This window comes from Thunnus albacares, chromosome 15 (genome assembly GCF_914725855.1).
Source record: "Thunnus albacares chromosome 15, fThuAlb1.1, whole genome shotgun sequence".
NCBI lineage: Eukaryota > Metazoa > Chordata > Actinopteri > Scombriformes > Scombridae > Thunnus > Thunnus albacares.
Genome location: NC_058120.1, coordinates 29,879,623 through 29,902,162, shown reverse-complemented (window position 1 = coordinate 29,902,162; position 22,540 = coordinate 29,879,623). Strand labels below are relative to the sequence as shown.

General features: G+C 40.7%; 2 protein-coding genes across 8 annotated transcripts in view; both read right to left on the bottom strand.

Annotated features, from left to right (window-relative positions):
- The window catches only part of baz1a (bromodomain adjacent to zinc finger domain, 1A), a 29,258-nt gene extending 19,401 nt beyond the window's left edge, over positions 1-9,857 (bottom strand). Inside the window, exons 1-11 of one of the 4 annotated variants that reach the window (XM_044375693.1) lie at positions 9,653-9,857; positions 9,208-9,353; positions 5,959-6,237; positions 4,841-5,002; positions 4,598-4,699; positions 4,207-4,294; positions 2,113-2,235; positions 1,726-1,968; positions 1,546-1,641; positions 1,104-1,242; positions 92-223 (exon numbers count right to left, since the gene is read on the bottom strand). In XM_044375693.1, coding sequence (XP_044231628.1) covers positions 92-223; positions 1,104-1,242; positions 1,546-1,641; positions 1,726-1,968; positions 2,113-2,235; positions 4,207-4,294; positions 4,598-4,699; positions 4,841-5,002; positions 5,959-6,237; positions 9,208-9,320 — 1,477 coding nt within the window. In that variant the 5' untranslated portion in view covers positions 9,321-9,353; positions 9,653-9,857. Of the gene's footprint in view, positions 1-91; positions 224-1,103; positions 1,243-1,545; positions 1,642-1,725; positions 1,969-2,112; positions 2,236-4,206; positions 4,295-4,597; positions 4,703-4,840; positions 5,003-5,958; positions 6,238-9,207; positions 9,354-9,486; positions 9,507-9,565 lie in introns of those variants that run through there. The other 3 variants (XM_044375690.1, XM_044375691.1, XM_044375692.1) reach the window with 3 other exon arrangements.
- A 3,565-nt stretch (positions 9,858-13,422) lies between these two features.
- On the bottom strand, positions 13,423-21,464 carry zgc:109986 (uncharacterized protein LOC553566 homolog). 4 transcript variants are annotated; one of them, XR_006407492.1, is made up of 9 exons: positions 21,267-21,464; positions 19,031-19,152; positions 17,868-18,006; positions 17,646-17,767; positions 16,564-16,674; positions 15,961-16,067; positions 15,773-15,863; positions 14,162-14,436; positions 13,423-14,129 (listed from the first exon to the last, which is right to left on the bottom strand). XR_006407492.1 is itself a non-coding variant. In XM_044375717.1 (8 exons), the coding sequence occupies exons 1-8, from the start codon at positions 21,361-21,363 to the stop codon at positions 14,320-14,322; spliced, it is 906 nt and encodes a 301-aa protein (XP_044231652.1). In that variant the 5' UTR covers positions 21,364-21,464; the 3' UTR covers positions 13,423-14,319. The 4 variants fall into 4 exon arrangements, 2 of the variants coding, with proteins under 2 accessions (XP_044231652.1, XP_044231654.1); XR_006407493.1 differs by having other exon boundaries at positions 14,196-14,436; XM_044375717.1 differs by having other exon boundaries at positions 13,423-14,436.
- Positions 21,465-22,540: the final 1,076 nt, after the last annotated feature.

Below are 22,540 nucleotides of genomic sequence, written 5' to 3'. Positions count from 1 at the left end.
CGGGTATTTGGTCGTGATGGTTTAGGGTTTAGTCGGGGTCGGGTATTTAGTCGTGGTGGTTTAGGTTCGGAGGTTAGAGAACCTGTCTGACCTTCGGCCTGGTCTTTAGCCACCTCCTCCTGCTCCTCGTCCAGAGCCTGAAAGATGGCCGACAGGAAGAAGAACAGCAGCTCACACAGAGGACCTTCAGGATCAGAACCCACCAGAGCCTCCTCTAGAACCTCTGTGGAGAAGGAGAACATCTGTTAGAACCAACACAACCTGCATCCAGAACCTCTGTAGAGAGGGAGAACCTATTAGAACCAAACAAACAAACGTCAGTGAGAACCTCTGCAGGGAGCGAGAACATTAGAACCAACACAACTTCCAGAACCTCTGTAGAGAGATTACATCTGTTAGAAACATCTGTTGGAACCAACACAACCTCTGTGGAGAGAGAACTTTTTTTTTTTTTATAACCAACTAAACATCCAGAACCTCTGAAAAGAGACAAACCTATCAGAACCAAACACAGAACATCTGATAGAACGTATATACTTATATTTTAAAAAAACTTAAGTACAAAAACACACACACACACACAACAGCTCCAGAAACTGTTAGAAACATTTAGAACATCTGAACCTGCCTAACTTCTAGATCCTAGAACCATTCAACTTCTAGAACCAACCAATAAGAACTTTTTAAATTTATTTTAACCAACCGTGAAACCTCTTTTTGATTCTTTATTAAAACGAACTGAACCTCTAACAGAACCTTTGTAGGAACACAGTGAACCTACAGAACCTCTGATTTAAACTAATGTAACAGTGGAATCCATTTAACCTGAAGAACCTGAAGAACATCTACTGAAATAGAGCAAAGTGCTCTTCCAGAACCTCCGTTAGAACCTCAAAGTCACTGTGGTGAACTACCATTCACAACAGCAAAGTAAATTCCTTGTATGTGCAAACCTACCTGGTAATAAACCTGTAAACATTTCCTGCAAATCAAACTGGTACAGGACCAGTACCAGTACCACGGCACCAGACTGACTCACACTGTGATCAGAACCATGAAAGGAACCAGAGACTGTTAAGAGTTTAAAGAAATGATGTTCTCACCCAGAGAGACTCCGTCGGGGAACTCGTCCTTCAGGTCAAAGACCTCGCCGAAGGCCCGCAGGAACTCCAGAACCATCAGAGCTTCTCCAAAGAGCTCCGCTGGGAGTCGAGTCCTCACTGGTACCGGACTGGGCAGCTCCTGGTAGAACCAACACAAACACACACAGAACCTGGTTCAAAGTCTGGATTTACAGTCTGTTTCTGTCCGGGGAGGAAAGCAGTCAATCAATTAAATATAATCAGATAACGATGTAAACGAACGTTCTGTGTGCGGAATCTGGTTTAAAACACACAGAGGAACTAAAGTTATAAAGAAATTAATATAAATTTCTATGATCAACAGGAAAATACTTGATTTTTATCAATATTTTTGCTGATATTTATTGATTCCTGATCATTTCGGTCCTGTTATCAGTTGACAGGTGGTGGTGCGTTCACTGACCTTCAGGTCTTCACACTCCATATCTTCTCTGGGTTTGTTCCATAGTTTCAGTCGTTCAGCGTATTTCTTCTTCTCCTCCTTCAGCTTCTCTCGTTCCTGTGAATCAGAGTTCAGAAATGTCTCCACGCTGCCACAGTTTCATCTCGTTCATTTTATTTTTGATGTTCACGTGTGACTCACTCTCTCCTTCTCCAGCTTCCTGCGCTCCTTCTCCTCCCTCCTCCTCTGCTTCTCCTCCTCAAACCTCTTCCTCTGCTCCTCCTTCAGCTTCTCCTTGTCTTCCTTCTCCCTCCTCTTGGCCTCCTGCGCCTCCTCCTTCTCCTTCTTCAGTCGAGCTTTATCCTGAGCTGCAGTCGCCATGTCCTCCTTCTGCTGCAGCAGCTTCAGCTTCTCCTCCGCCGCCTTCAGCAGCGACGAGCTCGCCTGAAAACACACCAGATGCTTTAGAAATAATATCAAACCACACAAAAACACCACATTTACATCTGAAGCAACATTTCTCCTCCAGACACAGTTAACTATTTATGCAACTTAGGCAACTGAGGAAATCGCAGCCATCGCTCTCACCTGTCCAGGTGAACCTCGGCCTCCGCCTTTAGAGGCGGGGCTGAAGGGGAAGAGCGGCGGCTCGTCAGGGAAGAACTGAGAGAAGGTCTGTTCAGACAGCTGGTACTTCATCACTGTGGAGGGCTGAGACACAGGAAGTCACATCATCAACACACAGGAAGAGACATCAGCACACACCGTATCGTACCGTGACGTGTTGTGTTCACTGTCATCACGTCGACATAAAAATGCTCTCTGAGGCAGGACGTCAGACCTCAGGTCTCAGGTTCTTCATGTCTTTAGATTGTGCAGCTTTATAACTGATCTGTTTCAGATGCTCAGTGAGATTTTTAGGTTAATGGATTTATTTTAATGGAATTATTGATGATTTTATTTGCTGCTAATGTTTAGTTTATTTAATAAAGGTTATAAATGGAACTCAAGTATTTTCTGTTTTATAGAACTTCATATATAACTGATTCTCATGTTAAGAAAATACATTAAACATTGGACCTGAAATACAGAAGTTACTGTGATCTGCAGGATGCTTTTTATCCAAACAACTGATTACAGAGACAAAATTATTATTATTATTTTAAAAAATCTAATTATTTTCCTTTGCTTCAAATTTACCGCAAAAAGAAACAAAACATCACAAACTGTATCACAATTTTTTTGGAACATTTTTGGCTGCAATAATCACAAAAAACGATATAATAATGTTTATATATATATAATGTAAGAGACTGTATAATAAACTAATCCATGTTATTAAACCTGTTAGGACTGTTAATCCCTGTAGCGACATCAATTCACTCCAGACAAATGAAAACAGTAAATGTCATCAAAAGTAAATATTGTGGGGCATTGTGGGTAATTGTGGGGTAATTGCAGGGCATTGTGGGTAATTGTGGGGCATTGTGGGTAATTGTGGGGCATTGTGGGGTAATGTGGGGCATTGTGGGTAATTGTGGGGCATTGTGGGTAATTGTGGGGCATTGTGGGTAATTGTGGGGCATTGTGGGTAATTGTGGGGCATCGTGGGTAATTGTGGGGCATTGTGGGTAATTGTGGGGCATCGTGGGTAATTGTGGGGTAATGTGGGGCATTGTGGGTAATTGCGGGGCATCGTGGGTAATTGCGGGGCATCGTGGGTAATTGCGGGGCATCGTGGGTAATTGTGGGGCATCGTGAGTAATTGTGGGGCATTGTGGGGCATTGTGGGGTAATGTGGGGCATTGTGGGGCATTGTGGGTAATTGTGGGTAATTGTGGGGCATTGTGGGGTAATGTGGGGCATTGTGGGTAATTGTGGGGCATCGTGGGTAACTGTGGGGCATTGTAGGGTAATGTGGGGCATTGTGGGGCATTGTGGGTAATTGTGGGTAATTGTGGGGCATTGTGGGGTAATGTGGGGCATTGTGGGTAATTGTGGGGCATCGTGGGTAACTGTGGGGCATTGTAGGGTAATGTGGGGCATTGTGGGTAATTGTGGGGCATTGTAGGGTAATGTGGGGCATTGTGGGTAATTGTGGGGTAATGTGGGGCATTGTGGGTAATTGTGGGGTAATGTGGGGCATCGTGGGTAATTGCGGGGCATCGTGGGTAATTGTGGGGCATCGTGGGGCATTGTGGGGCATTGTGGGTAATTGTGGGGCATCGTGGGGCATTGTGGGGCATTGTGGGTAATGTGGGGCATCGTGGGTAATTGCGGGGCATTGTGGGTAATTGTGGGGCATCGTGGGGCATTGTGGGTAATGTGGGGCATTGTGGGGCATTGTGGGGTAATGTGGGGCATTGTGGGGCATTGTGGGGTAATGTGGGGCATTGTGGGGCATTGTGGGTAATTGTGGGGCATTGTGGGTAATTGTGGGGCATTGTGGGTAAATGTGGGGCATTGTGGGTAATTGTGGGGCATTGTGGGTAATTGTGGGGCATTGTGGGTAAATATGGGGCATTGTGGGTAATTGTGGGGCATTGTGGGTAAATGTGGGGCATTGTGGGTAATTGTGGGGCATTGTGGGTAATTGTGGGGCATTGTGGGTAATTGTGGGGCATTGTGGGTAATTGTGGGGCATTGTGGGTAATTGTGGGGCATTGTGGGTAATGTTCTCACCTTGAGTGCGATGGTCCCGTTCTGAGGCTCACAGTGCTGCTTGAAGAGCAGCTTCAGTCTCTCTCTGGACAGAACATTCTTCCTCCGACTGAACAAACAACACAAAACACATTTAATGACATCTGTTAAATCCATGATTCTGGCAGCAACGTTTCTCTGGTGGAAACTGGATGATTCTAATATTTGTCTGTCTGGAGCAGATCTGTCTGATTCTTCAGCTGTGTTTCACTTCACTTCAAGCTCTCAGAGCTGTTTGTACATTAAAGGATAAGTTCACATTTTATTCAAGTCTGTATTCAGACTGAAACTCATATCTATACTGAAACAGTTTTGAGTTGCTGTCCAGTCATCGAGGCCGCCCTCTGATTGGTCTGCAGGGGAAGCTTCTCACCTCATCTGATTGGCTTTGACAGTAAACGGCTCGCTGTGCTCGTCCTTCATCATCCTCACTGTGTACTTAAACACTGACGGACTCAGAGGCTTCTTCTTCTTCCTGCTGAGACACACACACACACACACACACACACACACACACACACACACACACACACACACACACACGTAAGAATCATCTGGAATACCATCACCCGTTGACCTAGCAACATTAGAACCATGTGACCTTTGACCTACTGACCCGTTGACCTGTGCGGTGGGACTCTGGAAGGCGTTGCTCTCATCGTCGCTGTCGCTGATGACGATGGTGTCGCCGTCAGCCGGCTTGGCGTGGCCGTTAGCAGTCGGCGCTCCGTTAGCGCTGGAATGAGGCGAGTGAACCTGCAGGACCTCACACACGAGTCTGACACACACACACACACACACACACACACACACACACACACACACAGCATGACATCACTTCACCTGTTTCTACCTGTACTTTAAGGTGCAGCTGGAATAAAGACCAACTGACGCCATCAGATGAGTCACAGCTTCACTGCACGTCTGATACATTTCATACATTATTATTATATTATTATGATGATGATGATGATGATGATAAGTAGATACTCAGAGAAGCTTTAAGTTGTTCTGTACATGTTTGTAGAACAGCTTCTATTCCTGCGTGTCCACAGCTTCTCAACACATGGAAGATATTATATTTATAATTCTTCTGTTTTGAGGATAACTATGTCTAAGTTTTGGAACTACAATTCCCATAATGCCTTGGAGGATGCAAGCAGGAAGTATTAATGCTGCTCACTGCCTGTTGACTCTACAGTCCACAACGGAACAAAGACAGTCGTGTCGATTCGTTTATTGACAGAAAGTTAATCAGCAAATATTTTGATTTCAGCTTTTTTTTCTGCTTCAGGTTCAAATGAGAGAATTTGTTTCTTTTCTTGGTTTTACATCGAAGAAAATGTAATGTAGAACTGCAATGATTAGTTGATTAATCGATTCGATAAATCAGTGTTTATAAAGCAAACGATTAATCAAGAATATTAATGGACAGATTAGTTTGACAGTTTTACAAATGTTAACGTTACTGTTGTGATTCTACAGATGAGTCATTTCTCCATTAATCAATTAACCGTTTGGTCTCTGAAATGTCAGAAAATGGTGAAAAGACGACGTTTTCAAACGTCTTGTTGAGTTTTTATTCAGTTTACTGTCACAAAGGACCAAAAACAGGCAAAATCTTCACATCTGGAAGCAGAATCAGAGACTTTAATGTTTACTTCTGATTATCAGCTAGTTTGCAGCTCTGAGCTGTTCTGACCAGCGGAGGAAAAGCCCCGCCCCCCTCACTACCTGGCTCCGTTGCGTCCGCTGACGTCCACCGTCTCTCCCGGGAAGAAACGGTCTTTGACGAAGGTGTAGACGTCCTCGCAGAGCTCCGTCAGCCGGCAGCGGCGGCTCAGAGCCGCCAGGTGGAGCAGCGGCTGCACCAACACCGACGGGAAGTTCTGAAGACTCTGCTTCGCCCGCCGCTCGCTCTCCACCGCCTCCAGGTACGTCAGGCCCGCTCGACCCGTCAGAGCGCAGCTCCACACCAGACTGTTACACAGGATGGTTCGCTCGAAGAACTCACTGCAGAGAGAGACGACGAGTTACATCAATGATCAGAACATTCACTGCTTTAACATCCGTCCTGATGATCTTTACAACACCAGAACATCTGCAGAGAAACATTTAGACAACAACTAAACTCAGAACTTTGTCTTCTGTTCCTCAACAAATTAATCAGCTGCACAAAGCTCCTCTTCCTCAAACACAGCTCAAGTTCTTCATCCAGAATAATTCATCTGGATTAAGGAAATTTTACCAAATAGTTTGGCTTTTAATCATCATATAATGATCAATAAAACACAACTTTAGAAACACTTTGTGATCGTCTGAAGGTCTTTCAGGATTAGCTGCAGCCACAGAACACATCAACAGATGTGGAAAGTCTGAAAATTCAGCTATAAAAGCAGAAAATAAACATTCTGCTTTTTGAATGATAATATTGAAATAAATAATAATAATAATAATAATAATAATAGTCTGCTGCCTGATGGAAAAGGTTGTGACTGACAGCAGACAGAAATGATTGATGATCTGGTTTAATTTGTACCAGAACAGAACATTATCAGTATGTTTAAAATAATGGAAACTGACGTACAGTCTGTCACTGATAATAAAATCAAACAGATGAAACGTCGTTTCTGTGTCTTCAGGATTTGAAAGGTCCTGAAGACGTCGAGCTGTTTGAGTCGTGAACTAAACGAACGCTGACGTTGATGTTCAAAACGTCTCAACCCGTTGCTGTAAAATCAGCTCTGAGGAGGCGGAGCAACGCCGACGTAGAGTCCACTGTCAGTCACTTATATAACCAGTCGGCCCAGTATCACCAGTATCACACTATGGTGTGTATATTCAAGCCAACGCCTCCATCTGGCGGCCGTAGTGATTATGACGCCGTTCAGATGGCGTCCACATCAGCAGGATGTTTGATGGTAAAAAGGGAACTTAGCTGCAGGAGACCACTGTAAAAAAAACATAACTACGGTTGTTGTGGTGTTCACTGTTGCCATGACGACGAAGGTCGCCTAACTTTAAGGACATAGTAACTTTAACCCAACCAGACCTGAAGCACGGCGCCGTCATCATCAAACATCATAACTGGTTAACAGTGACGTGTGACGGTTTTATAAAAACACACTCAGACGGATGATGTCGTCCGTCCAGCTGATGGAGACGCCAGATTAGAAAACGCTCCTAACGTACCTGCGTATATGTCTCACGCCCCGCCGAGGCACAGCGCGACGCTGCCACGGTGGAGCAGCAGGTGTATTACAGGCTGGGTTGAGATGGTAGAATGATGACGTCCCGTTAAGTCCCATAATGGACCATCATCTTTGATCATTTTGTGACACTTAGTGTTAGTGCGGGGTGACCCTGCTGCCTTCCAGTGCCGTAGGAAATTAAAAACACATCTACAGCGCAGAGGAAAGACGGCAGCCTGAACGTCCAGACCAACGTCTGAACATCTCAGTGTCTAAACTGCTTCTAACATTAATGTTTTCTTCTCCAACACGCCTCCTTTAATGAGATATTTCACATTCATAATGTAGAAATGGTTTTTTTGAGTCGTATTTGTGATCGTGCATCTTCAGAGTGCGACTGTGTGATGCGTCCGGCGGCGGCGGCAGACTGTGTTTTCTGAAATGATACATTTGTTCTCTCGGTTTTGACTCTCGTAGGATCATTTTCCTCAAAATATGATAATTTTAAGACTCTGACATAATACTTGAACATTTCCCGTCTGGCAACGCTGCTGATTGAGACGATTTTAACTTCAGCAGCAACGACATTTAAGGTTCATTTAATTACTAATTACTTCTGGCTCATTTAAATGTCATTGTGCAGTTTGTCTTGCTCTCATTTTTATTATTATTATTATTATTATTATCATCATCATCATCATCATTCTGCTCTGGCCAGGGGATGTCCGGATGTGTGAAGCAGGACGACTGTTTCTTCACTTATTTGGTTAAGAAACAGCTGCAGTTTGTGAAACAGGATGAAAATCTACTTTATGGAGCAACAGAATATATTTCTTTATCAAGCTGGTTTGAGGATTATTTAGTTGTTTGGTCCATTAAACGTCAGAAAATGGTGAAAAATGTGGATTCATGTTTCCAGGACGACGTTCTTAGATGTCTTGTTTTGTCCAAAAAAATATTCAGTGAAACGGTGAAAAATATCCGTCACAACATCCTGGAGCCCAAAGTGATGTCATCAAATGTCTTATTTAATGACATCATCAAAACTCCAAAATATTGAATTTAAAGTAACATAAGAAAACCAGTAAAACTTCACATTTAAGAGCTTTGAACGAATGAAAAATGACTTAAACGGTTGTTTGATGATCAACATGGTTGCTGATTCATCTTCGATCGATCGATCGATCAACTAATCGATCAACGGCTGCAGCTTGTTTCAGGTTAATGAAGCTGTGCTGATAGTTCAGATAAATGTGATGAATGAGAGAATTCACATCACAGATTCATGAGTTTCCTCTCTGATGTTGAACTTTAGGAGCCAACAGACCAACATGTCCTGAGCTCACTCATCACCTGACCTGGTGAACAGGTGTAAGTGGCCTCTACCTGGCCGTCATCAGGGCAGGTAAACAGGTAAACAGCCAGTCTGAACTCCCAGCAGGCCTGTTTCCACTCAGCTAACGGCTACAACAGTTAGCTTCACTGTTAGCCGCTAACTCACTTTAGCCCAGTTAGCAGCTAACTTAAGCTAACATTACACCTGCCCCAAACTGTCCAGCCCACTTCTAACTCCAGCCAGGTGTTTTTACCTGCCTCCTGCCTGCCGAGGAAGAGTTTCACCTGCTTGTGAGCTGACAAAAGTTTTATTTTCCATTCAGAAATAAAGTTGGCTTTTGTTTATCTCGTCTGGAAGTTTGCCAGCCGACCAACTGTCAGTCAAACTTCACTAACGTCAGTTTCAAGCTGCTCTCAGGTGAAGACAGGTGAGACAGATGAACTGTGAGGCTCTTACTCGTATGTCCTGAAGATTTCGTGTGTGATTTTACAGAGAAACACCTCCTCGTCCGGCCGCAGGTCCGCCGGAGGTTTCTGTCGGATGAAGGCTTTTCTGTGGAGAAGCGGCATCTCGCAGCTCCGCTTCCACCGGCCGCTCGGTCTCTGAAAGGAGGGGAAAAAGGAGGGAAACCGAGTCACAAACAACGATTATCAGACACAAACTCTCACAAAACAAGTCAAAGTCAACAGTCAGACTATAAAGTGACTCCTGGAGTGAGACTAGCGGGCGGCGGACCGAGCAGAAGGAGAGCGGGTCTTTTGTTAATCTGCCCACATGGAAATGTGCTCCTCAGTGTCTGAACAGCAACACTCACACACAGCGAACCGAACCTCGCAGCCCGCACAGACTCTACTCAGGCTCAGTAGAACTCAGTAGAAGCAGCTTTCTGACGGTTCTTTACCGAGTTGTGTAACGATGAACAGATAATCCGCGGTACAAAGTGAAGAAGTCCCGGGCTGAGAGCTGAAAGCTGAGAGCGGCTCAACGGCGGCTTGTTGACCAAGTTTTCATCCGCTTCACGGACCCGGAGGAAGCTCGGAAATATCAGTTCTACTGCTTTACTGAAAACAGTTAGTTTGGCACATTTTTACTTGTTTTTGTTCCTGGGTAGTAAGTGTTGTTTCCTAATTGTTTCTGCCTAAAACGTATATTAAAAAATAGCAATTATTCCCTTCAAACTCTGCTTTTGTAACCAGGACAATGATATTTTTAAATGTATCTATTTCCAATGAGAAAACAGGTGAATTTGCACATTTTCATTTACATAAAATCAGAAATAACAACATATGAGTAACTGGATACGATAATGGCAGATTATATTTGGAGGCTGATTTGTGAAAGTGATTTACAGTTTAATCCTAAATGTTGGAAAAACTACTCACTTCTAAATCTTTTGTGGTCACTTTTGTATAACTTTAGTATAAATACATGTTCATTTTGATTCATATGTTGTTTTTTTCTGACTTTATATGAATGAAAATGTGCAAATTTGCCCGTTTTCCTGTTGGAAATAAATACATGTCAAAATATCATCGTGCGGTTCACAAAAGCAAAGACTGAAGAGAATAAAAGCCATTTTCTGTACTTTATAGGCAGAAGCAATCAGGAAATAACAGTTTCTGATATATATATATATATATATTAAAGAAATTAAACAAATATATAAAATATGAATATTATAAATAAATAAAATAACACTTTATTGAATCCTGGATGTTACAGCAACACATGAAGAAACAGGCAACATACAGTTTGCATGAAAAGGACATATCTATATTTAAAGGAAATATATAAACTACCCATAAATCAAAATGAAATCTACAGTACAGACACATACAAGAAGTAAACAGCAGGTAAAGAACAAACTGTAATACAAACTGAATTAAAGAGCGATACACAGTATTGTACATATATGTGCAATAATGACTCCTAACTCATAATCAATCATATATATATATATATATATATGTATGTAATGTAAACATTATATAAATATACAGTAACTAAAGAGACAGGAGTATTTAAAGTAAGTAGTCTATATATATACTGTACATAAAGGATAGTATCATAATAACTATAGGATCATATAATTAGGAATAATATGTGATGTAATGGGTGAAATAACACATTATATATATATATATATGTATTACAGTAAGAAAGTGTACAGTCTTCAGCAGTATTTATTGTTCATGAGTTTGGTATTTATATTGATTTTAAACCAGGGTGGTTTCTTTTAAGAGCTTAGTCAGAAGGGCTACATGAATGCACATCTGTGGTGATTCTGTGGTTCAGTAGTAGTTATATAGTTATATATAGTTTATAATGGTGTAATTCTGGTCATTGCTAGTCAATAAGCTGACTGTCATATTTGTTTTCTCCTTTATTTGTTTCTGTAAAACCAAACACATCAATAAAGACAAAAAAAACCTCCTCATGGTCTTCAGTATCGTGTCTGACCGACATTCAGCCTGCAACAGAACAAATAAAACGAAACAAAACATCTTCCAGGCAGCGGAACATTTTCTAAATTATTCATCATTGTTTTTTGAAACATGAAATGAAAAAGCCAAAAAAAATGTACCTCGTGTTGGTCTTTTTTCCCGAACGGATATCGCTCCCCTGAACGCACCAGACAGAGTGAGTAAGTGGGCGGGGCTTCACTGCCCTCCTCAGCGTCGGTTGGTTGGCCGTGCCGTCACTTCTCCGACATCAGCCAATAGTTGCCGTGGAAACCGTCCCGCTGAACCGCGATGATGAAATGGAGCGTGACGTCAGAGGAGAGTTACGGCAGGAAGCGGTGATGACGCATAGTGACGCGTCATCAGCCAGTAAACAACCACAGAGATGCTGCCAGATGTGTTTAAAATATAGACTCTATAATTACTTAATTCATATAAACTTATATATAGATATACATCTATTTATATCTATATCTGTATCTGTATCTATCAATCCATCTATCAATATATTAATAAATTATATTTCTCTGAAAAACACTGAAATGTTCTGAAGTTATTTCCAGAATCCTCAAAGACTCCTATAAACCATCTGGATCAATAAATTAATTAAATACTTTGTAACTGGAGTAATAAGTAACTAGAAATGACAAAAACAAAAATATTAACGTGTTATTTTGTATGAAAATATAAAACAATAATAAAACATTGATGCAGAATACGGCAGCACAGTTAAATAAACACCTTTACATTTCTTATTATAACAAGAAAATATTTTGCTATTTATAAAATATATAATAACAAAATCAATTAAAATATTGTATATATACAATAAATATTGTTTTTCTCTCACAAGAAGAAAACATTTTTATTTAAATTTAAATAAAAATAAATAAATAAATAAACTTTTTATTTACATTTAAATAAAAATGTTGAAACATTTTCTGATTTAAACAAGAAATAATGTATTTTCTTATTAATAAATACTTTTCTGGTTATAATGATGTTTTCTGTGACGCATCTGAAACCGTCTCACCGGTTCTTCCTTCAACACTGACGCAGAATGAACATCGTTACGTTTTCTTGTTATATCCAGAAAATGAGGATTTTTTTTCTCTCATGACAAATAAAACTGATAATAAAATGTTTTAAATTCAGGTTCATGTTGTATAAATTATGCAAAGATATTTGTCATTTGAGTCACAACTTAAGAAACTAGTAAAACATCTTTTTTTATTTTTACAACAGACAGAATATTAATTTATAATTTATTTTAGTTAGAAGAGTCTTTGAGGATTCTGGAAATGTTTTATTTCTATTTTCACTGTGAACCAATGAGCTCGCTGCTGCTCCGTAAACAGACTCTTTCCTTCATTTTCCCTCCAAACAATCAGAGAACAAATAAACAACCTGCGTGACTTTATAATATTAATCTGTTTGGTTCATATTTCATGGATTTGTTTGAGTGTTTGATGGATTATTTATTTCATTTTATTCTGCTGTCTAATTTGATCTAATTACATTTTATGTCATTTAATTTGTTAATTTAGTCGTATTTAAATTTATGTAATTATTTATTTTAATTTATGTAATTATTTAATTTCAGTTGATTAACTTTATTTATGATGGTGGTTCATCCTCCTCTGATGATACATTTTTTAGGTAAAATTATCATTGTAAATATATTTAAATATGAATCTTTTTTATTACTCGTTAAGTTGAGATTCAACAGAAATTCTCATATTCAGACATAATTAAACACAAACTGAGTGACGACAAGCTGACGATGAAGCTTCCTGCTCGTTTGTAGATTCATCAAAGACGTTTCTGGAATAAAATCATTATTATTTAAAAAAAAAAAAGTTAAAGTATCATCTGGATTTGTGAGGTTGAAGATAGAAAACGACTCGACCAGTTTGTCTTCAGCTCTTCTACAGGGCTGTGACATCACTGTGACATCACAGTGACGTCACAAACACAGTAACTCATTAGACCAGTTCACACCAGCATCTTTAGTGAAGAGGGGCAAAACAAACCAGTGAAAACCACTTTTCCATGACAACAAAGTGACCAGCGTGACAGCACTGAGACCTGGATTCTGATTGGACGGTTTAAAAACACAGAACTCTGAGCTGGAACCAGTAGAAACTCTGGTTTAATAAGAGTCCCGGTTCAGACCAGTTAAAGAAACAGGAAACTTAAAACCAGTCAGAACTGTTAATATTCTTTTTTATCCTTAACTGGGACAAAACAGTCAGTTTTGATATGAGCTACAAGTTAATCATTGATCACATATCTGATGATTAATAATGATGATGATGATGATGGTTTACAGTCCATCTGATTAATTAATGACATGGTATAAACGCTATAAAGAAAAAACCTCGCTGGTGCAACACAAGCAGTGAAACGCTTCTTCTTTCCTGTTTGTTTCACAGTCAGGTGATCAGACAGGTGATCAGACAGGTGATCAGACAGGTGATCAGTCAGGTGATCAGACAGGTGATCAGACAGGTGATCAGACAGGTGATCAGTCAGGTGATCAGACAGGTGAGCAGTCAGGTGATCAGTCAGGTGATCAGACAGGTGATCAGACAGGTGATCAGTCAGGTGATCAGACAGGTGATCAGACAGGTGCAGCATGTTGATATGAAAAGATTCAGGCTCCTGCATCCAGTTCAACCATGAGAACACGCAGCTTCATAAACCTGAGGAACAGAACCCGTCTGTGTGTGTTCACGCCGTTTTAGTCGTGAATCTGCAGTTTGATGCTTTTGGCCTCAGGTGTGTCGGTGTGAGTTTCACCTGCAGAGCGCTCAGACTCTCCTGCAGACTGGGAACCATCCAGACCAGTTCAAAAGCAGTCCACACCAATTCATGCCAGTTCAGACCAGTTGAGACTAGTTCAATTCAGATGACCTGTACAGGTGGATCTGTCCTGGTCACATGACCCTGTACAGGTGGATCTGTCCGTGGTCACATGACCCTGTACAGGTGGATCTGTCCTGGTCACATGACCCTGTACAGGTGGATCTGTCCTGGTCACATGACCCTGTACAGGTGGATCTGTTGGTGGTCACATGACCCTGTACAGGTGGATCTGTCCTGGTCACATGACCCTGTACAGGTGGATCTGTCTGAGAGCGTCGGGGTCTGCGTCTCCGCCCAGGTAGACGTCGTAGTCCACAGGAAGTTCCTCCACCCAGCCGGGCTGCAGCGCCTCCTGCTGGACACAAACAGGAAACACAGAACCGTCCAGGAAGCAGTGAGTTTAAGAACAATCTGTTAGTAACTTTAATTAAACTGCTGTCAGTCAGACAGAGACGGACTCTGATTGGACGGGACTGTTTATTAATTTCATCAGATTTATTTAGATCTAGAGTTATAAATCTCAATCAGAGGAACCGGCTGCACCGACGTGATCTTCACTCCTGACGTTGGACACAGAAACACCCTGAAAGCAGCTATAATGGATGTTTATGATACCAATGAGGATAAAATGAAAAGATCATTAATACAAGGAAAAGTACGGAAGCCCTGAGAGGCAAGTGAGAAAAAAAAACTTCTGGTGATCCATTTTCTAAGTCTGATCTAAACTGTTTATGACTTAAGAACAGGTGAAAAAAGGTTTTTCCAGGATCATCTTTGTTCAGCACAACCTCACGTTCTGAACACGACTCAAAGCTTTCATGTTTTCTTCCAGGTGACAAAATAAAGACATGACAGTAACAGCACATTATATTTGTATCTTGTGTTTAGAGCGCATGCAGAGATTTAAAACTCACCTGGAAGAAAACATGAAAGCTTTTAGTTCTATTTAGAACATGAAGTAATGTTGCACTTCAGCCTCTTGTGGCTGAAATGAGAATTACAACAACGAACACTTAAAAAAAAATGATCCTGACAAAAAAAAAAAAAAAACAGAACAGAAAACTATTTAGATCCGACTTAGAAAATAAATCACCAGAATGTTTTTTTTTTTCCCGCTTGCCTCTCAGGGCTTCCGTAGAAAAGGGAAGCAATTAACGAAAATTAATTAATTAATTAATTAAAGAATAATTAGTTAATTTATCCATTTGCATCTTTTTCATTATTGTGTAGTTTTTAAATTGATGGTGAAATTGTAATTGTACATTTCATCATAGTTTATGTTTTTTAATACTTTTTTTAAAATGAGTTTTAGTCTCATTTTCGTCATGAAAAAAGGAGAAATTTCCAGAACATAAACTGGTTTTTATAAAAGCAGGATGTGAACCTGCTGAGGTTGAATCTAAAACATCAGTCTGTAAAATGCCAATCAAAGGCACATTTATAAACTTAATATTGATTAATTACTATTGTGTGATTAATGTAGTTTGTTGTCTGTTTCAGTGACAGATGCAGCATGTTGATATGAAAACAGCTGATTCAGGTCTTCATCCATCTTGGACCAACTGTGGAGCCGTAACCATAAGAACACATGGCTTCATAAATCTGAGAACACGTCTCTGTGCGTTTACAGTTTTAGTCGTGAATCTACAGTTTGATGCTTTTGGCGTCAGGTGTGTCAGTGTGAGTTTCACCTGCAGAGCGCTCAGACTCTCCTGCAGACTGGGAACCGTCACCAGCAGAGATCCTTTCTTCCTCAAGTTCTGCATGATGAACCTCCAGGCTCTGAACACACACACACACACAACCAGCATTACTCCATGTGTGTGTGTTGTGTGTATTAGAGTGTGTGTGTGTGTTTCTGTGTGTTGTGTGTCCTCACCTGACTTGCTCGCTGGGCTCCATGAAGTACTCGAAGACGTTGTTCATCACCAGGACGTCGGCGTTCTGCAGCAGAACGTCCTGCGTGCAGACGTCAGCGTGGAGAACCTGCAGGAAATAGAAACTCAATCTCCCATAATGCCCCACCAACCACACATGATCATCATAATAATAATATGTTGAATGTTGATCAATCTCCATCATTTCTGTCATTGTAATTAGAAAAAATCCATCATTTTAAAAAATCTGAAGCACGTGATGCTGTAAAAATGGGATTTCAGCCAGGAAACGTAACGCTAGCACCGAGCTAACAGATCAGTGTTTAGTGGACCCTGTCGGCGTTTTCCATACATGTGCTGGTTTGACTCGTTCAGGCCTTTGTCTTTAACTGATGACGTGTTTGTCTTGAGTCCATGATGTTTAAAGCAGCGTCCTCTTCAGCGCTGTTTACTTACCAGGATGTGTAAAGATGTTTTAGCATCACAACCCCGACAAAACGATATATAAATACAAGTCTGTTACACCTTCAAACCTTTATTTAACTGTTTCTGTGCTGCGTGTGCGTGTTTTTTTAAGGTGTTACAGTAGATACACAGAGACCAACCTGAACTCTGTCAGTCAGTCTGTATTTCTGCAGCATGTCGTTCTGCAGCCTGACGAACTCCTCGCTGAGCTCCAGACCCACCAGCTGAGAGGCCGAGCTGTACACATAACCCTGAACACACACACGCACACACACACACACACACACACACACACACACACACGCACACACACACACACACACACGCACACACACACACACACGCACGCACGCACGCACACACACACACACACACACACACACACGCACACACACACACACACACACGCACACACACACACACACACACACACACACACGCACGCACACACACACACACACACACACACACACACACGCACACGCACACGCACACACACAAACATGAAAATCAGTTTGAATTCTGTTTTTTAAATTTTTAAGTTGACAGTTTTTTGCTTATAATTACAATGATGTAAATCTATTTCTAAATTATTTTATTCTTTGACTTTAGTTTATTCTGTTTAACTATGTTTTATTCCATAAACAGTATATTATTTTCTTTTCGGCCTCTGGGCGGCGCTGCACGTCTCTGTGCTGCTGACAGTTTCATTCCACCGTCCTGCTCATGAGGTCATTAAAACATTAATGATGTTTAGTTTCTATCAGAAACAAGATGAGAACATTAACTCTGACTCATCATCAGCTTTAAGTTGATATGTTGAACTTGGAGCAACATTATCATTCATGTGAAGTCTCTGTTTTTACTCTCTACCAGCTCCTGAGGGAAATATCTGGCTCTTTAGCTGCTAAATGCTCCACTATGTTCACCAGCTAGTCTACAGATAACTGTGAGCAGGTAGTGTTCAGCAGCTTTTTACAGCTCTGTAAACGACGCTATGAGACGCTGAGAGTGAACCAGAACAGTAAAGTTGCAGCCGGACAGATAAACAATGAGCTGAAACTCACTATAAAGCTCCGTAAAGCCGAGAGGAGCTGCAGAGTCACTGATAGTTCTCTGTAGGTTCATCACCAACACATCACACACTGACACATCAGACTGTGGAGTTATAGAAATATATGTTATAGATGCTTTATGATGTGATATGAACAGAAGCTCTGACCCCGTACAGCACAGCTCCCAGTCTGGAGCCGACGTCCACCAGCGTCCGGCCGCTCAGGTCCGGCAGAACGTTCTGGAACAGGAACTGCAGCTCCGACATGGAGAACGAGTGTGAGATGAAATCTGTAGGAAGAGGAGAAGGAGTCCACCTTAAATTACTCTCACAATGTACACAAATACAGTGTGTGATGCAGTGATGATGTGATGATGATGCGTTCCTCACCCAGCGCTGCGGTCCTGCAGGATCCACAGCTGAGGCAGTACGAGCGGCTCATGGTTCCCTCCTCACACAGAGAGTCCACCTGCTCGTCATCATACAGGAAAGCGTCCACATGAACCGTCGGCCGCGACTGTTGCTGCATCTGAAACACACCAGACACCTACTCAAAGTACCTGAAACACACCAGACACCTACTCAAAGTACCTGAAACACACCAGACATGTACTCAAAGTATCAGAAACACACCAGACACCTACTCAAAGTACCTGAAACACACCAGACACCTACTCAAAGTACCTGAAACACACCAGACATGTACTCAAAGTACCTGAAACACACCAGACACCTACTCAAAGTATCAGAAACACACCAGACACCTACTCAAAGTACCTGAAACACACCAGACACCTACTCAAAGTATCAGAAACACACCAGACACGTACTCAAAGTATCTGAAACACACCAGACATGTACTCAAAGTACCTGAAACACACCAGACATGTACTCAAAGTACCTGAAACACACCAGACACCTACTCAAAGTATCAGAAACACACCAGACACGTACTCAAAGTATCTGAAACACACCAGACATGTACTCAAAGTACCTGAAACACACCAGACACCTACTCAAAGTACCTGAAACACACCAGACACCTACTCAAAGTACCTGAAACACACCAGACATGTACTCAAAGTACCTGAAACACACCAGACACCTACTCAAAGTATCAGAAACACACCAGACACCTACTCAAAGTATCAGAAAGTAAAAGTACTACATATGCAGAACAGGTTATCTATATCACTGGATTAGTACTGCTGATGTATTCATGTGTACACAGTGTTTTACTTGTTGCTAGTCAAGGTGAAACTCAGTAAAAAATACATGTTTTCCTCTGTACTGCAGTGAAGTAGAAGTATAAATAGCATAAATTACAAAAACTCAAGTACAAGTACCTCTAAGCTGTATCTAAGTACTGTTGTTGAGTAAATGTTCTTTGTCAACGTTTATTCAGAACTTCCTTTAATCCATTAAATCTGTAGTATGCAGTCATCTGCAGTACTTGTTAGCAGTATTATGTAGTATTATGTAGTACTGTGTGCAGTACCCGTCAGCAGTATTATGCAGTATTGTGTCATACTATGTAATATTATATGTAGTACCTTGTGGTGGGCGGCGGTCTCGGAGGGTAACATGGCGTCCAGAGGCAGACGGGCTCTCAGCTCGTCTGCGATGCTCTGCAGCATCACCGTCCTGTTGTCCATCAGCAGCTGATCCAGCTCATCTGCAGGACGACACACACACACACACACACACACACACACACACACACACACACACACATATATATACACACACACACAGACACACACACACATATATATACACACACACACACACACACACACACAGACATATATATACACACACACACACACACACACACACACATATATATACACACACACACACACACACACACACACACACAGACATATACACACACACACATACACACACACACGTATACACACACACAGACATATACACACACACACACACACACGTATACACACACACACACACACACACACACACACACACGTATACACACACACAGACATATACACACACATACACACACACACACACACACAGACATATACACACACACACACACACACACACACACATATATACACACACACACACACACACACACACACAGACATATACACACACACACACACACACACACACACGTATACACACACACACACACACACACACACACACGTACGTACACACACACACACACACACACACACACACATATAAACACACACACACACACGTACACACACACACACACACACACACACACACACACACACACACACACACACACGTACACACGCACAGTGTTTCAACGAGGAGGCCTGAAATAAAGACGCCTCCGCTAACGTCTGAAGAAATGACACGTTTATAAAATATTTGAAGTTTCAGTGAAGAGAAGCAGAGCTGATGATTAAACTTCAGCTAAAACCATTCAAGTCAATAATTGATCAAAGTAAATTAATCTACAACTGTTTTGATACGAGATGAATCGTCTGTAAATCCAGTTTCTCTGTTTTCTCTGATTGTAAACTGATCTGAATCTTTGAGTTTTGGACAAAATGAGACTCTTGATGAACTAAGTTTCTAAAAACTGAAAACAGATTTGTGTATCAGAACTTTGTTTTTTCTTCTTTCCTCTCCCATTAATCATCTCACCACCCCTCAGATTTATCTGCTGACCCTTTGGAGGGGCCCCGACCCCTAGGTTGGGAACCACTGGACTAAACTAGCTAACTGTATATAAAGTAGTGTAAACTAGCTCCACCTCCAGCAGCTACAACAGTAACATGCTGCTCTAACACTGATGCTTCACTATTAATAATCTAATGATGTCATATATAATAATATATCAGTCAGAGGGACCAAACCACTACTTTTACTGCAATACTTTAACTACATCAAGCTCATAATACTTATGTACTTTTACTGCAATACTTTAACTACATCAAGCTCATAATACTTATGTACTTTTACTGCAATACTTTAACTACATCAAGCTCATAATACTTATGTACTTTTACTGCAATACTTTAACTACATCAAGCTCATAATACTTATGTACTTTTACTGCAATACTTTAACTACATCAAGCTCATAATACTTATGTACTTTTACTGCAATACTTTAACTACATCAAGCTCATAATACTTATGTACTTTTACTGCAATACTTTAACTACATCAAGCTCATAATACTTATGTACTTTTACTGCAATACTTTAATTACATCAAGCTCATAATACTTATGTACTTTTACTGCAATACTTTAATTACATCAAGCTCATAATACTTATGTACTTTTACTGCAATACTTTAACTACATCAAGCTCATAATACTTATGTACTTTTACTGCAATACTTTAACTACATCAAGCTCATAATACTTATGTACTTTTACTACAATACTTTAACTACATCAAGCTCATAATACTTATGTACTTTTACTACAATACTTTAACTACATCAAGCTCATAATACTTATGTACTTTTACTGTAGGAGGTTTTTTCATGCAGGACTTTTAGATGTAATGGAGTATTTGTACATTGCAGTATTTGTACTTTTACTGCAGTAAAGGATCTCAGTACTTCATCAGTACTCCTGTATGTGCTGTTAATCAAAGTTTTGTAAAGTTTCAGGAATTCTGTTTGACCAGTAAACTGATGCTCATATAGAAAATCTGCGGAGTGACCCTTTAATAAACAATCTGAACTAATTGGAGGGAATGACACCTCAGGACAGATGAGGTGTTTATGTGAGCGCGTGCAGGACAGGTGAAGTTACCTGAGTTCCTGATCCAGTGCAGCAGCTTCGGGAGGTCTGGTGGACTCACTCTGCTCAGCAGCTGCTTCAGTTCACATTTAGCTTCAGAATAATTCATGATGATCCGCAGACTGAAGCGGTTTGTCAGCGTGTTGCTGTTCAGACTGCAGCAGCAGCAGCAGCAACGTGTGTGTGTTTAAGGTGGATCCTGAGAACTGACGTCATAAAACCATCAACCAGCAGATTGAAACACACCTTTACCTCCGACAGTGATGTCACCGTTTATAATATGACGCACACACAGGTGTGAGTGACGAAAGATATGTAGTTTTAAAAAATGACACTGATTATTTTACTCTACGACCTTAAGAAACGTAAGCAGGAACCGGAAGCTGTTCTTGCTCTTCTTCTTTAGTGTTTAATGGCGATTGGAAAACTATCTTAGAGGTTCATTACCGCCACCTGCTGGACTGTAAGTGGAACAAGCGATTATGCAGGAAATTAAAAAAACCTCTAGATTCTTGTAGCTGAATCAGTTTCTTTTAAAAACGTAATAATATCACAGTATTTCTGTCCCGCAGAGACCTGACAATGAAAAGTCATGTTGTTTTCTTCATTAGTGACTAAATATAGTGATTTCTCTTGATATTATATATTCTAGAATGAAGTAGTACATGAATGAATGAATGAATGAATGAATGAATGAATGAATGAACTTTTATATATATCAATATATTTATATATTTTATATTTATATGGCACCTTTCAAGCACAGGATGCAGCTCAACATACAATTCAGCAGCAAAAACAAAAACACCAAAAACACAAGTTTGAAAGCAGACACACACACACACACGCACACACACACACACACACACACACACACACACACACACACACACACGCACACACACACACACACACACACACGCACACACACACACACACACACACACACACACACACACACACACACACGGAGGAAATGAGTGTTGCTATTTATAAACTAGTATTTACACTGTTACACTGTCATTAAATAGAAAATTAGAGAAAATCATAAAAGATTAAAACAGACAGCTATAATAAAAATATATGTTTGTTGCGTTGTGCCATGGGAACAGTTGAAAGAGCAGCTGTGGAGGATTTAAGGGTTCGTGGAGGATCATAAACGATAAAGAGTCTGTGATATAAAAGGGGGCGAAGCCATTTAGTGCCTTAAAAACTAAGAGAAAGACTTTAAAATTAATTCTACAAGATATAAAGAGCCAGTTGTACGATCTCTCATTTTAGTTTTG